Here is a 13,302-nt window from a genome sequence, read left to right on the forward strand (position 1 = left end):
AATAGATGGTGGAAAAGATTTCTCCCTAGCCTCTCACAGGAGAATTCACCCATGACAAAGTCCTTGTGACTGCCACAACTACTTTAAAGAAGTGTGCTTGTACACAAAAGTTTACACCCAGAATTAAACTTTGTTGGGCTTGAAGGTGCCACTGGACTCAAACTTTGTTCTACCAGAACTTTGGATCATACAAGCACTGGGAGTTCTGTTATAGGCCCACAGACCCAATATGGTGTAGAGGTTTGACTAGGATCTGGGAGACCCAGGTTCAAATCCCCACTTGTGCCATGGAAGCTCACTGGGTGACCTTAGGCCAGTCACGGACTCTCAGCCTAACCTACCTCACAGGGCTGTTGTGAGGATAAAATGGAGGAGAGAATGATGTAAGCTGTTTTGGGTCTCCATTGGGGAGAAAGGCAGAATAGAAATAATTTTTCAAATTGCCACAACATCATATGTGGAGAAGGGTCTTCAGATGCCGATGCCCCCCCCCCCAGTATTCCTTGCCTGACATGGCTCCAGAGAAATGTTGTTTGTTACATGTAACCAGTGCTTTTTTTGAGCAGGAATGCCGTTCTGGCTGGCTTGGCATCAGGGGGTGTGGCCTAATATGCAAATGATTCCTGCTGGGCTTTTTCTACAAAAAAAAGCCCTGCATGTAACTATGACTGTCTTTGATCAACCAATTAAACCGGAGTCCACGAACACCTTAAATACTAACAGGACTTTTTTTTTTGGTAGAAAAAGCCCAGCAGTTCATTTACATATTAGGCCACACCCCTGACATCACCATTATTTCACATCACCATTAGTTCACCCCTGACATCACCATTAGTTCAGTAGGAACTCATTTGTATATTAGGCTACACTCCTGACGCCAAATCAGCCAGAACTGCGTACCTGCTAAGAAACACACACAACACCCTGAAGTCTAAGCTCACTTTATCAGACAACTCACAAAAGCCTATGCCAGAATAAATTTTGTTAGTCTTTATGGTGCCACTGGCCTCCTGTTTCATCGTGGGCAAGGGCTCTTTCAGAGAAGTGTTGGGCATTACTGATCACCAGGGCTTTTTTGGTAGAAAAAGCCCAGCAGGAACACATTTGCATATTAGGCCACACCCTCTGATGCCACCATTGTTTCACATAGGGCTTTTTAATAGAAAAGGCCCAGAAAGAATTCATTTGCATATTTGGCCACACCCCCTGACACTAAGCCAGCCGAAACTGCGTTCCTGTGCCTTCCTGCTCAAAAAAAGCCCTGCTGATCACAGAGAACCCCAGGGCTCCCTTGGAATGGTGTGGAACCAATTATCCTGGAGAGTGAGTGACACAGTTAAACGGAACTATTTATTAGACATGCATGTCAAAGGCACACATTCCTTTTCTTTCTTTTTTTAAAGGTTACTTATCCTCTGACAGGTTTTTCTGTTTCCAGTTTAACCTTCAAGATATCCCAGAGCAGAAACAACACAACAAGCCCGTGAAACAGGTTACACTGAGTCAGAATGACTTGTACTTGAGACTAACTAGTGTGCTTTGTAACTAAGCAAGGATCTGATTCTGGTCTGGTTCTCCCATGCCCCTTGTCATGTTTGTGTGTGCGCTGGGAAAATGCAGTTTGGTTTATGGTCAAACCGAAGAAGAGGAAGAAGATTTATACCCCGCCCTTCTCTCTGAATCAGAGTCTCAGAGCAGCTTACAATTTCCTATATCTTCTCCCCCAACAGCAGACACCCTGTGAGGTGGGTGGGGCTGAGAGGGCTCTCACAGCAGCTGCCCTTTCAAGGACAACTCCTGTGAGAGCTATGGCTAACCCAAGGCCATTCCAGCAGCTGTAAGTGGAGGAGTGGGGAATCAAACCTGGTTCTCCCAGATAAGAATCCTCACACTTAACCACTACACCAAACTGGCTCTCCAAACCATGAACTGAAACAGGAGGCCAGTTTATGCACATAACTGGTTCATGGCACTGCAAAATCCCATTGAAAGGGACCACAGTCCGAAGCTGGTTGGCAAGGAGACTTCTTCTTGCAGGATCAAATGTATTGGGCTCCCTTGCACAGCCACTTTAAACAGGACTGCACAGGAGAGCCTGAAGCTTAGCTGGTGGGGAGACGTCTCTCCACTGTCTCAGCTATGTTGGGCTCCCTTGCACAGCCCCATTTAAAGGGGCTGCACAACAGAGCCTGCAGCTGGGCCAGCAGGGAGACTTCACAGTGGGAGAGAGGGGAAGAGCAAAAGTGCCCACCAGCTATAAGTAGCTCTGCTCACTGTACTCCATTCCGTTGCCTGATGAAGTATACATGCATCTGAAAGCTCACATTCTGAATAAAACTTTGTTGCTCTTAAAGGTGCTACTGGACTTCTACTTTGTTCTAAAGCTAGCATTTGTGCAAGCAAACCAGGAATCGAATCATCATCAGTTAGGCAAATCCTGATTTCAGAAATTAATCATTTGTTCAAACAAACCAGAGTTTCCATTACACCTGAACTGAGACAATATTGTAAAGTGATACAGAGCCAGCATGGTGTGGTGATTCAAGTGCTGAACTAAGACCTATGTTCTAACCCCAGATTTGCCATGGGAGCTCGCTAGGTGACCTTGAGCCAGGCACTCAATCTCAGGCTTATCAGGTTTGTTGGGAAGTTAAAATGAAGGCAAGGAAAGCAATTTTGTGAGCCACTTTGGGTTCCAATGTGGAGAAAAGTAGGATGTAAGTCTTTAAATAAACAAATCCATAGGGGTTTTGGGGTGATTTCTGAACCAAGCCACTATCTTGTATAATTATGAAAAACCCCATAGAAAAGAGTGTACACTTTGCAGAAAAGTGAGATGTGCCATGTTTTAATATTAATAAATGCAGAGGTTATTACAGGCATAGTTGTTATAAAACATTCTTAGGGACTAAAGGGCAGCAACAGTGATTCATGCGACGATCACCTCAAGATTGGACTACTGTAATGCCCTCTACATGGGTCTGCCTTTGTGTCGAACCCGGAAGCTGCAGCTGGTGCAGAACGTGGTGGCTAGGCTGTTACTAGGACTCCCGAAGTGGGAGCATATACAGCCAGGGCTGCGCGAACTGCACTGGCTGCCAGTTACATACCGGGTTCGCTACAAAGTGCTGGTTATTACCTTTAAAGCCCTATATGGTCGAGGACCTGCCTACCTGAGGGACCGTCTTTCCCCATACGAGCCCCAGAGAGCACTGAGGTCAGCAGGAAAGAACAAGCTGACTATCCCTGGGCCAAAGGAGGTGAAATTGCAGAACACCCGCACATGGGCCTTCTCCATTGCAGCTCCATGCCTGTGGAACCAGCTCCCGGAAGAGGTGCGGGCCCTGCGGAGTCTTGACCAATTCCGCAGGGCCTGCAAGACCATCCTTTTTAGGTTGGCCTTTGCAGACTGCTGATTAAGGATCGCCGAACTGATGGATCTGCCAAAGTGACTTTTGTCTCAGTGATCTTCACCATCATGCAAACAGACAGAATAGCACCAGGAACACCACTGTTACTGTTAAATTATGTCGAATGTAATTTAGAATGGTTTTTAAGATAATGCTGATTTTAAAATTATTGTATAACTTTTGTATGAATATGTTGTTAGCCGCCCTGAGCCTGCCTAGGCGGGGAGGGCGGGATATAAATAAAATTTATTATTATTATATTATTATTATAAAGCTTGTCTTCAAAAGCTTATTTTTAAAAGCCTTTAATTCCTTATTCTGAGAAAGAAAATGTTGCACAGGACAGACTTCACCATGACCTAGGGTTGCTAGTTTAAGGCTGGGAAATTCCAGGAGGTTGGGGTGGGGAGGATGGGTTTGGGAGACAGGAGGGACCTCAGTGGAGTACAATGCCATAGAGGCCCCCTTCCAAAACAACCATTTCCTCCAGGGGAACTGATCTGTGTAGTCTAGAAATCAGCTGTAATTTTGGGAGATCTCCAAACTCCACTTGTGTGTGTGTGTGTGTAGGGGGGTGTTGGCAACCTACTCCCAGCTGCTAGCTAATGGGTGCCATACAATAATAATGAAATCTTGTTGACTTCAATAAGATTTAAGTGACCTAACTCTATTGCACTGCAGCTCTGCTAGATTGCACAGTGGCTGCCCTTTGATTATGTCCTTTGCCCCAACCAGGCCAAAAAACCTTCACCAGTAATATTCTTTGATCTCAGGGAAAGTAGGAAGGTCTCTTCAATTCCTGCTCTGAGTGGGTGTGACTGTGTTAAATGGGGTCATGTGTCAGAGTTTGCCTATGGGATTGGATTGCTGTAATTGACACCAGAAACCAGGTGCTTGTATTTATCTTGGTAATTTTTCCCTCTCTTCATCACCCCAGCCCCGAATTCTTCTTGAAGCTGTATGGTCTCAGTGAGAAAACTGCTTTACCTCACCTCATGGGTCTTCTCCCTTCTTCATAGCAACTCAAGAATGGTGTATTTATCTTATCCGCACGCATCTGGGACTATAAAAGAAAGTGGAGGATACAGAATTAAGGACAGGGCTGAATTAGGGTCACCTGCCTTGGGTGGGAAATTCCTGGATTTGTGGGTAGAGAGGGAAAGGACCTTAGGTTTGGGGAGGGTCTTGGATATAATATATAATATCATACAGTCTACCCTCCAAAGCAGCCATTTTCTCCAGGGCAACTGATCTCTGTCACCTGGAGATGTACTGTAATTCTGGAAGATCTCCAGGTTCCACTGGGAAGCTGGCAACTGTAGACTAATGTATTACATTAAGCACACAGCAGGGCAGGCCATAGACAAATGGGCCTGATAAAAGCCTCACTGTCTACATTATGGGAGCCAAACAAATATTAATCAGGGGGAAAAAATCAGTTTAGCAGCTTTGTATCTCATACTTAAGGAAAACTTGACCATTGCAAAAACTTTGTATCTCATACTTAAGGAAAACTGAAGGCAGCAAAAGAAATTTAGGAGCCATCCAATGAGCAGAAAATGAGAGAAGTAGCCAACTAATAAATTTTTATCCCACTGTCCTTTCAAGGAGTTCAGGGCACACATGCTTACATTTTATTTGAACAACAACCCTGTGAGGCGGGGTGTGGGGGGGAGAGAGATAATGCCACAGGGGCATCTCAGACCTGGCAGAGAAAAGGAAGAGATTGGATTTATCCCCCACCCTTCACTACTCAAAGACATCTCAGAGTGGTTTACAATCTCCTCTCCCTTCCCCTTCCCACAAGTCACCCTGTGAGGTAGGTGGAGCTGAGAGGGTTCTCCCAAGACCTGCTCTTTGAGCAGAACAGCTCTGAGAGAGTTTGACTGACCCAAGGTCACTCCAGCAGTTGCATGTGCAGGAGTGCAGAACCCGGTTCTCCCACTACACCAAACTGGCTTTGGAGCTCCGCCCTGTTTGTTCCTGACTACCAGCAGCCTCCAGGCCAGTGGCCAACCAGCTATTACTCCTCTCTGATAAGTGGCTGGTCTGCCACTGTCAATCTTACTGTAGTTGAGCATCAGGTGTGTCTTTGGCAAAGAACGGTGTTCCTCAAAAATGAGGGACACTCCAGAGGATCTAGCAAGTGGTTAGTTGTTGCACTGTAGGATCCTACAGCCTGGTCCCAGGGCTGAGATTTGGCCGCTGAAACGAAGTCTGGGAGACAATGCAAGTTGGTATCTTAGTTTGACTAGGGCCTCAGAAACCCAGTTTCCACTCCCCAGTCCTACTAGGGCAGGGACTGTGGGTCACTAGAAGATCACCTGCTTTGCATGCAGAAAGTCCCAGTGACAATTCCCAGCACATCCAGCTAAAAGGATCAGATGTGACAGGAAAGTTGGGATGCTAGACAGCTTCAAGAGGGGATTGGATAAACATATATGGAGCAGAGGTCCATCAGTGGCTCTTAGCCACAATGTATTGTTGGAACTCTCTGTCTGGGGCAGTGATGCTCTGTATTCTTGGAGCTGGGAAGGGGGGTGGGGAATGGAAAGGCTTCTAGCGTCTTGGCTCCACTGATGGACCTGATGGCACCTGGGGGGGGGGGGGTTGCCATTGCATGACACAGAGTGTTGCACTGGATGCGCCATTGGCCAGATCCAACATGGCTTGTCTTATGCTATGTTCTTATGGATAGCTGCTGCCCATGTGGGCAGAGGATATAAGGCAGCTAAATGTTTTCATGTGCCTGTTCACTCACCCCCAGGCCCTTCTCAGCCTAACCTGCCTCACGGGGTTGTTGCCAGAACAAAATGGAGCAGAAGAGTCAGATGCTGCGTGCGCTGGGTTCCATACAGGGCGAGGGTGGGTGTTTAAAGAATGGCCAAAGTAGATAAGGGAGGGCATGATAGGACAGATGAGTCGAATTGGATCGAAGCGGGGGGGGGGGGGGAGAGAAGGGATGTAGTCTAGACTCAGCGTGGCTCTGAAAGCTAAAGGGCTTCGGAAGAGAAACGTGTCCGGGCAGCAGCAAGAGGGTGCGGCGAGAGAAGGCATCGCCCGGGAGTTGGCATGCACGACGGGGGAGGAGGGGGAGCCGGGAGGGGCAGCGTCGCCTAAGGGTGAGGGGGGGCAGCAACGCCACCCAACGGTGGGCGAGGGGAGGGGGAGAGCGCGAGAAGACTCGCGGGGGAGGGGGCGCGTAAGCGTCCACGTTACCTGCGCGCGCCGCCGTCCAGCCCGCCCGGTCGTCGGGCGCGAGCGCCGCTGTCAGAGCACGGCGGCGGCGGCGGCGGCGGCGGTGCAGGCGAGGCCGAGCTGAGCAGAAGCCGAACCCATCCCCGGCGCTCCTCCCCGCCCGCGGCTGCGCCCAGCCTGGCTCTGCCGGCCATGAGCGACAACATCCCCCTGCAGCCGGTCAGGCAGAAGAAGCGCATGGACAGCAAGCACCGCGGCGGGTAAGCCGCCCCCCCCGGTCCTTCCTCCTCCTCCTCGCCTGCGTCTCTCCCTCCCTCCCTCCCGGGGCTCTGGCTGGCCGGCTGCGTGCGCGCCCCTGGCCTCTTCCCCTCGCCCCGGCTGGAAAGCTGAGCCCGGCCGGGCCATCGGCAAGCAAGGGCGGCGGGGCCAGGAAGGAGGGAGGGAGGGAGAGAGGCGGCCAGCTTGCTCCATCCCCCAAAGCCCCCCCCCAACAGCGCCCCCTCCCGCGTGGGACCCTTCGCGCGCTGACCCTGTCTGCCTTGCTGCTGCTTTTCAGTCTGGGGCTGCTCAGCCGGGGGGGGGGGGGTGGAGGAGGAAGCGGCTATGGCGACGTCCCCTTCTTCCCCGCGGGGCTTGGGGCTGGGGTAAGGGGGGGGGATCGGCGTTGGGCAAGGGATCCCTCGGCTCCAGTCGGGGTGTGAGGGCGGGCGCCTGGCTGGCCCCCTTCCTTGGCCAAGGCTGCTCGGGCGGGGCGGGGGAAGCTGACAGGTTGCTCCTCCTGACGCCATTGTTCAGGGGCCCGCCCAGCCCAGGCACCCGGGAGGGCTGCCGCTGTTCCAGTCTGGGGGAAAGGAAAGCCAGGCTGAGGGGGATCGCCCAGGAAGGGGGGGAAGGACAGGGCGGGGAGCCCTCGCCTTCCCGGGAGCAGCAGCAGCAGCCTCTGCGGGAACCGATTCGAGCAGGCACCCGGCAGGGAGAGCAAGAACCTGCCCTCCTCAGCTAGGCTGGAAACAGCCTGTTTCCTCCATCGATGCCCTTGGATGGTGAAGCAATCGCGGTGCCCATCTGGGAAGCAGATCCAGAAGGCACGCCTGGGCTTTTTGCCGTTGCATCTGAATTGGACATTTGTCAGGGCCTAATGGAGGGGCAGTGCAGAGACAAGACAACCCCTCTCTGGAAGGCCATGGCCTAGCAAGCCCCGTCCCTAGAGGTGCCAGGCCCCGACCTGGAGATTTGGCCACCCCCTTTAACATGTCTAATAAAGCCAGATGTCTGAAAGGTCAGTGGCTTCTGCAGCCCGACGATTTCCGGAGCCTTTGGGCAGCCTCTTGCGCTTGCCCCCCTGATGTAGTACAGCTGCGACCCTGCCTATTCTGGCACCTTAATAATTCTGATTCAGCACAAATAAGCAGCTAATGGCCCAGGTTAGCACTAGTCAGATGCTGGAAGCTAAGCCCAGAGAGGTTAATATGTGGATGGGAGGCCATCTGGAATGTCCAGCATAGCTACACAGAAGCAGGTGATGGCAGCTGTTTCGTTTTTTGCCTTGAAAACCCTTCGAGGTTGCCATGAGTGAGCTGGGACTTGATGCAACTTTTCTCACACAGTTGTGTAGCTAGTGATTGGTCTGCGTGTTTTAGTTGATTAGATCTGTATTTTGCATGGTTGCAATTTGCATTCTGTGGCTTCTTGACCCCATGGTTTGTTTTGTCTTTCATACCTTGTGCATAAAATGGTCCACTCAGTGCCTCTGAAGTAGTGGGCTGTAGTCCATAAATACTTATGCTGGCTGGACCCAAGTGGGCAGCCGTGTTGGTCTGAAGCAGTAGAACAAAGTAGGAGTCAAGTGTACCTTTAAGACCAACAAAGTTTTATTCAGAACGTAAGCTTTTGTGTGCTCCAAGCACACTTCATCAGACAAGGAATCAGGTACAGTGAGCAAGGCTATATATAGCTGGTAGGCTGTGGTATAGAATGCAAAATGGTACAAATTTAAGATCCAATGACAGAATAGTAAAATTAACAAATTGAGCAAACCTTTGATCTAGGCAGCATGAGCACGTGAAAGCAATAAAACAGTAATCTGTCAAAATGGCTGTTATTCTCTAAGGTGCCCAGAGATTCCTGTTTGTTTCCGTCTCACGTGGGTAGAAGCCGTACGTAAGGAGTAATGAATGCAATACACATTGTATCTCCTACGAGGCACACCTTTCTTTATGTTGCCTTGTGAAGTGAGTTTGTTTGCCAAAGCAAAAGATGGGAGGATTCCTGGTCAGGAAAAGGCCTTAACCCTTCCCATGCCTGTGGATTTTGTCTTGGAAATGCTCCATCACGCACTGTAGCAAAAAAACCCCAAACAACCTTAAATATATGGTGGCTAGTTTGCATTATATGTGTTAAAAGTATCCTAATGGAATTTGGCCTGTCATTTTTTTTTTTAAGACAACGTAGGGCTTAATTTTGACTGGACAGGTTGCTGGGATCTATGCATCTATAGAATCATAGAGTTGGAAGGGACCTCCAGGGTCAAATCTCATATTCTTTGTGCCCAAGAAATATTAAAGGGAGTGGGGGAAGCCTGATCTTGTCAGGTCTCAGATGCTAAGTAGGGTCAGCCTTGGTCAGTATTCGGAAAGGAAACCATCAAGAAATACCAGGGTGGGGATGTAGGGCCACCTCTGAATGTCTCTTGCCTTGAAAATCCCACAAGAGTCGCCATAAGTCAGCAAAAAAGAAAAGAAAGAAAGATGAAAGGGTAGAAATAGTAGCCAAATTAGGACTATCTGGCACACACCTCCCTGCACTGATAACCAATTTTCAAAAACAAATGAATTGTGGGAAAAATGAAAATCACAGAACTTGAAACTGTTCAGAGACCTGGATAGCTCAGGTCATTGAGTCACGTGGGGGGCACCCAATTTAGCACCCCCAGAAGGCCAGCACCCTAGACAACCACCTAGTTTGCCTAGTGGCAGGGTCGACCCTGGGAGTAAGCAAAGAGTTCATGCGCACGAAAACTTACTCCTTGAACACAATTGTGTGTGAGAGGAGGCAGCCCTTCAGCTTGTAACCTACTATGCCAAACTAATTATCTCAATAGATATGGTGTCTTGCCAGATGCTTTGCTGCCTCTGTATCAGCCTGGAGAAGGCAGTAGGCATAATGATCTTCTCATCCTCCTGCTGAGCTGCGTTTGGCTTTGTGCAGTTTAAAAGCCAGCTTACTACAAACGGCCCCAGCTTACTACGAACGTCACTAGCAGTGGCTGTTGAACCCAACTATTGGTTACAGGCCCTAATGCAGAAATCACACATCCCTTTATGAGCATTTGCGCTGCCATGTTTTCAGCATTTTGCTATATGGCTTGTACAGGCTGTTTTCAGGTCAGGCTGCCAGAAGCTTAATGATTTCCTTTAGGTTTCTGGGACCCAAGCCATGGATTCAGTATTGGTTTTATTGGTGGAGATGCTAAATGAATAACGCATGCATAAAGCAACTGTTTGTTGAGGGGCAAATTGTAAGATGATAGCCACATTTGTTTTCAGAAAGGGAGAGAAATAGTCTAGTTTTAGAGCAATTTTGAGAGCAGGTTGAGCTCTTCTTCGCTTCCCTGGCAGCTGGACTGAAAGAGCTCTGCCGGAGACCTTAAAGTGGACAGTGCTGGGTGAGATGGCTCAATACGATGTGATGTTTGTTAGAGCAGGCCTATACAACAACTTTGGGAGGGACTATGGCTCAGTAGCACAACATCTGCTTTGCATGCAGGTCAAAGGTTCAATCCCAGCCATCTCCAACCGAAAGGTTTGGGTAGTAAGTGATGTGAAACAGCAGAGAGACTGCAGAGCCATTGTTCAGTACTGACATTGAAAGACCGGTGGACTGACTCAACATACTGCAGCTTCACATGTTTGTATGCTCATTTGGGTGGGGTTGTAGCTCAGTGGTAGGGCATCTCTTTTTGCATACTGAAGGTCCTAGGTTCAATCCTCAACATCTGCCTGTCAGAGCAGACAGTCATCGACTAGATGGACTGATGGTCTAACTCAGTGTAGGACAGCTTCACCTGTTCATCTGACCCACCAATATCCATAGCCTGCAGAGAGCTTAACAGTCTTAAAGAATCAAAGAATCACAGAGCTGAAAGGGGCCATACAGGCCATCTAGTCCAACCCCCAGCCCAATGCAAGATCAGCCTACAGCAGGGGCGTTGAACTCATTTGTTATGAGGGCCGAATCTGACATAAATGAGACCTTTTTGTGCTGGGCCATGTCAGGCTGGGCCATGTGTGAACCTATTTAAGATTAGGTAGCAGAGATATAAACTTTATAAAGGACACAGACAAACACAATTAAAGATTTTTTTAAAAAAAAAAACCCTTAAAATATGCTTAAAACAGTAGCACTTGGTTTTAAATGTGCTTTCTTTGTATTTCTTCCACGGGATCCAGGGAACTGAGCAAAGGAAGCTCTGGCTCTTTCCTTCCTTCCCCAGGGGACCAGGAGGGGGAGGAGCCTCAGTCAACAGAAGGAAGAGAGGCTTGGCTCAGTAGCTCTAGTTTGCAATTGAGAGAGGCTGGCAAAGCAAGCTCTGCCTTCCTCCCCAAGGGAAGCGCCTCAGCCAATGGAGAAAATAAAGGTTTTGCTCTGTAGCTCCTGTGCAAGCCTTGCAAAGCAAGCTGTGATGTAGAAGGAAGCAAGAGAGAGGAAGAAGGAGCAGATGACAGCCAGTTGTTCGGGGGCTTGATAGGAACCCTCTGAAAGTCTGATTCGGCCTCCGGGCCACATGTTCAACATCCCTGGCCTAGAGCATCCCTGACAAGTGTTGTAGTTCTGTTTTTGTAGTTCTGCAAACCTGCAGACATAGGAGCTTCCTGGCTGGCCAGCGTATGCAATTAGTGGGGCCAGGTGTTACCATACAAGTTGTATAGACTTGTTGGGCAGCTCAAACAGCATCAAATCCTGTCCCTCATGAGAGTCCTAAACAGCCCTTAGAAGATGTAAAACTCTGGCTGTCATCATTATGGTGGCCCCAACTTCAAGACAATTGTGAACACAACTTCATGGGTGTGGAATATGTATGTATTTATTTCTCATCCACGATTCTCATTGCAATTCAAGGCTGATTACATAATATGTCAGCACAATCCATAAGATGAGGAATACTGTCTCTAAACCGATTCACATTCCTTGGCTGTTCTTGCTTTCTTTTTAAGGCATTCTACAATTACGAGTGGAGTTTTGTTGACACTGTTACATGGCTTGCCTTGTTAGTCATGCTTGCAGCAATTACTCTGCTCTAACCTTCGCTCCAGAGCTCTATTAGAGACAAGAGAGTCACTTTGCTCAACTGGGTCACAGAAGTGGCATTCCTATAACTATCCGGAGTGGTTGACAGCACAGAACTAAGTTGTTAGGCTGGTTGCAGCAGCAGCGCATTCCATAGTGGCTTTCTCTCCTCTTTAACTACACTCATTTCTAGTCTTTTAAGAGTTTATTTTTGGCAAGCTGGAGTTCAAAACCTCAGGCTTGTTATGATTTCCAAGGCTGGTGTCAATGTGACATGGCTCCCCCCCGCCCCTCTGCATTCAATATGAAAGTCTGAATGCATGCCCCAAGCCAGCACGCTTAAGCAGGTCTACTCAAAAATAGGTCCCATTTTATTCAGTCGGGCTTTCTCCCAACAAAGTATTTTTTGAATTGCAGCCCAAGAACCTTTCCAGTAATGTGGATAGACTGGCCTCCCCCAAGTCCATCCTCTCCTAATACTAGAAGACCTACGTTGCATAACAACGGCTCCACACTTAATACATGGTATTTTTGACAGGTCCTACAATTGTTTTATTTACTTGATATATAGCAGGGCTGGCCAAACTGTGGCTCAGGAGCCACATGTGGCTCTTTCATACATGCTGTGTGGCTCTCGAAGCCCCCACTGCCCCATCAGCTGGCTTGGAGAAGGCATTTGTCTCTTTAAATCACTTCTCCAAACCAAGCCAGCTGGCAGCTTGGAGAATGCATTCCAAGTTGCTTTCTTTCCACCTTTCTATCCCCCCAATCTATTTGCCAGTCTGACTGCCTTCCTTGCAGCTTTCAAACATCTGACATTCATGTCTTGTGGGTCTTTAACATCTGATGTTTTTTCTGTATGGCTCTTTTAGGCAAGTTTGGCCACCCCTGTTATACAGCCTACCTTTCTTGCTGAGACTCAATACTGAACTTAAAACAGAGGAAAACAATTCACTCAGAAAGCATGAGACATTGAATAAAAAATGTTAGTAGGACTGAAATGATGACCTGGGCTGCTTCTAACATCAGGATAATTTCCCCATGAGTATCTGTTGAATGATGTGATTCTGTGCGAAATTGCATTGCAAGGAAAATTCCATACAGCTTAGAGCAGGGGTGGCCAAACTTGCTTAACATAAGAGCCACAAAGAATAAATGTCAGATGTTTGACAGCCGCAAGACACGAGCATCAGATTTTTGAAGGAAAAGGGAGGCAGGCAAGCAAACAGATGGGAGGAGGGAGGGAGAAAGCAACTTTAACTTTAAATTTATTTATCTAACTGCATTTTAACTGTATTTTATTGTATTAATTGTATTTTATTGAAATCATGGTATGCACCATGTCCTGTGAGCCGCCCTGAGCCTACTCTGGCGGGGAGGGTGGGATATAAGAAAATATTGGATTTAT

At 48.3% G+C, this 13,302-nt stretch overlaps 1 protein-coding gene across 1 annotated transcript in view; it reads left to right on the forward strand.

Annotated features, from left to right (window-relative positions):
- Positions 1-6,751: 6,751 nt before the first annotated feature.
- Positions 6,752-13,302, forward strand: part of ATP9A (ATPase phospholipid transporting 9A (putative)) — a 141,682-nt gene continuing 135,131 nt past the window's right edge. The window contains exon 1 of the mRNA XM_060230781.1: positions 6,752-6,868. Coding sequence (XP_060086764.1) covers positions 6,801-6,868 — 68 coding nt within the window. The 5' untranslated portion in view covers positions 6,752-6,800. The remainder of the gene's footprint in view (positions 6,869-13,302) is intronic.

This window comes from Heteronotia binoei, chromosome 2 (genome assembly GCF_032191835.1).
Source record: "Heteronotia binoei isolate CCM8104 ecotype False Entrance Well chromosome 2, APGP_CSIRO_Hbin_v1, whole genome shotgun sequence".
Lineage (NCBI taxonomy): Eukaryota > Metazoa > Chordata > Lepidosauria > Squamata > Gekkonidae > Heteronotia > Heteronotia binoei.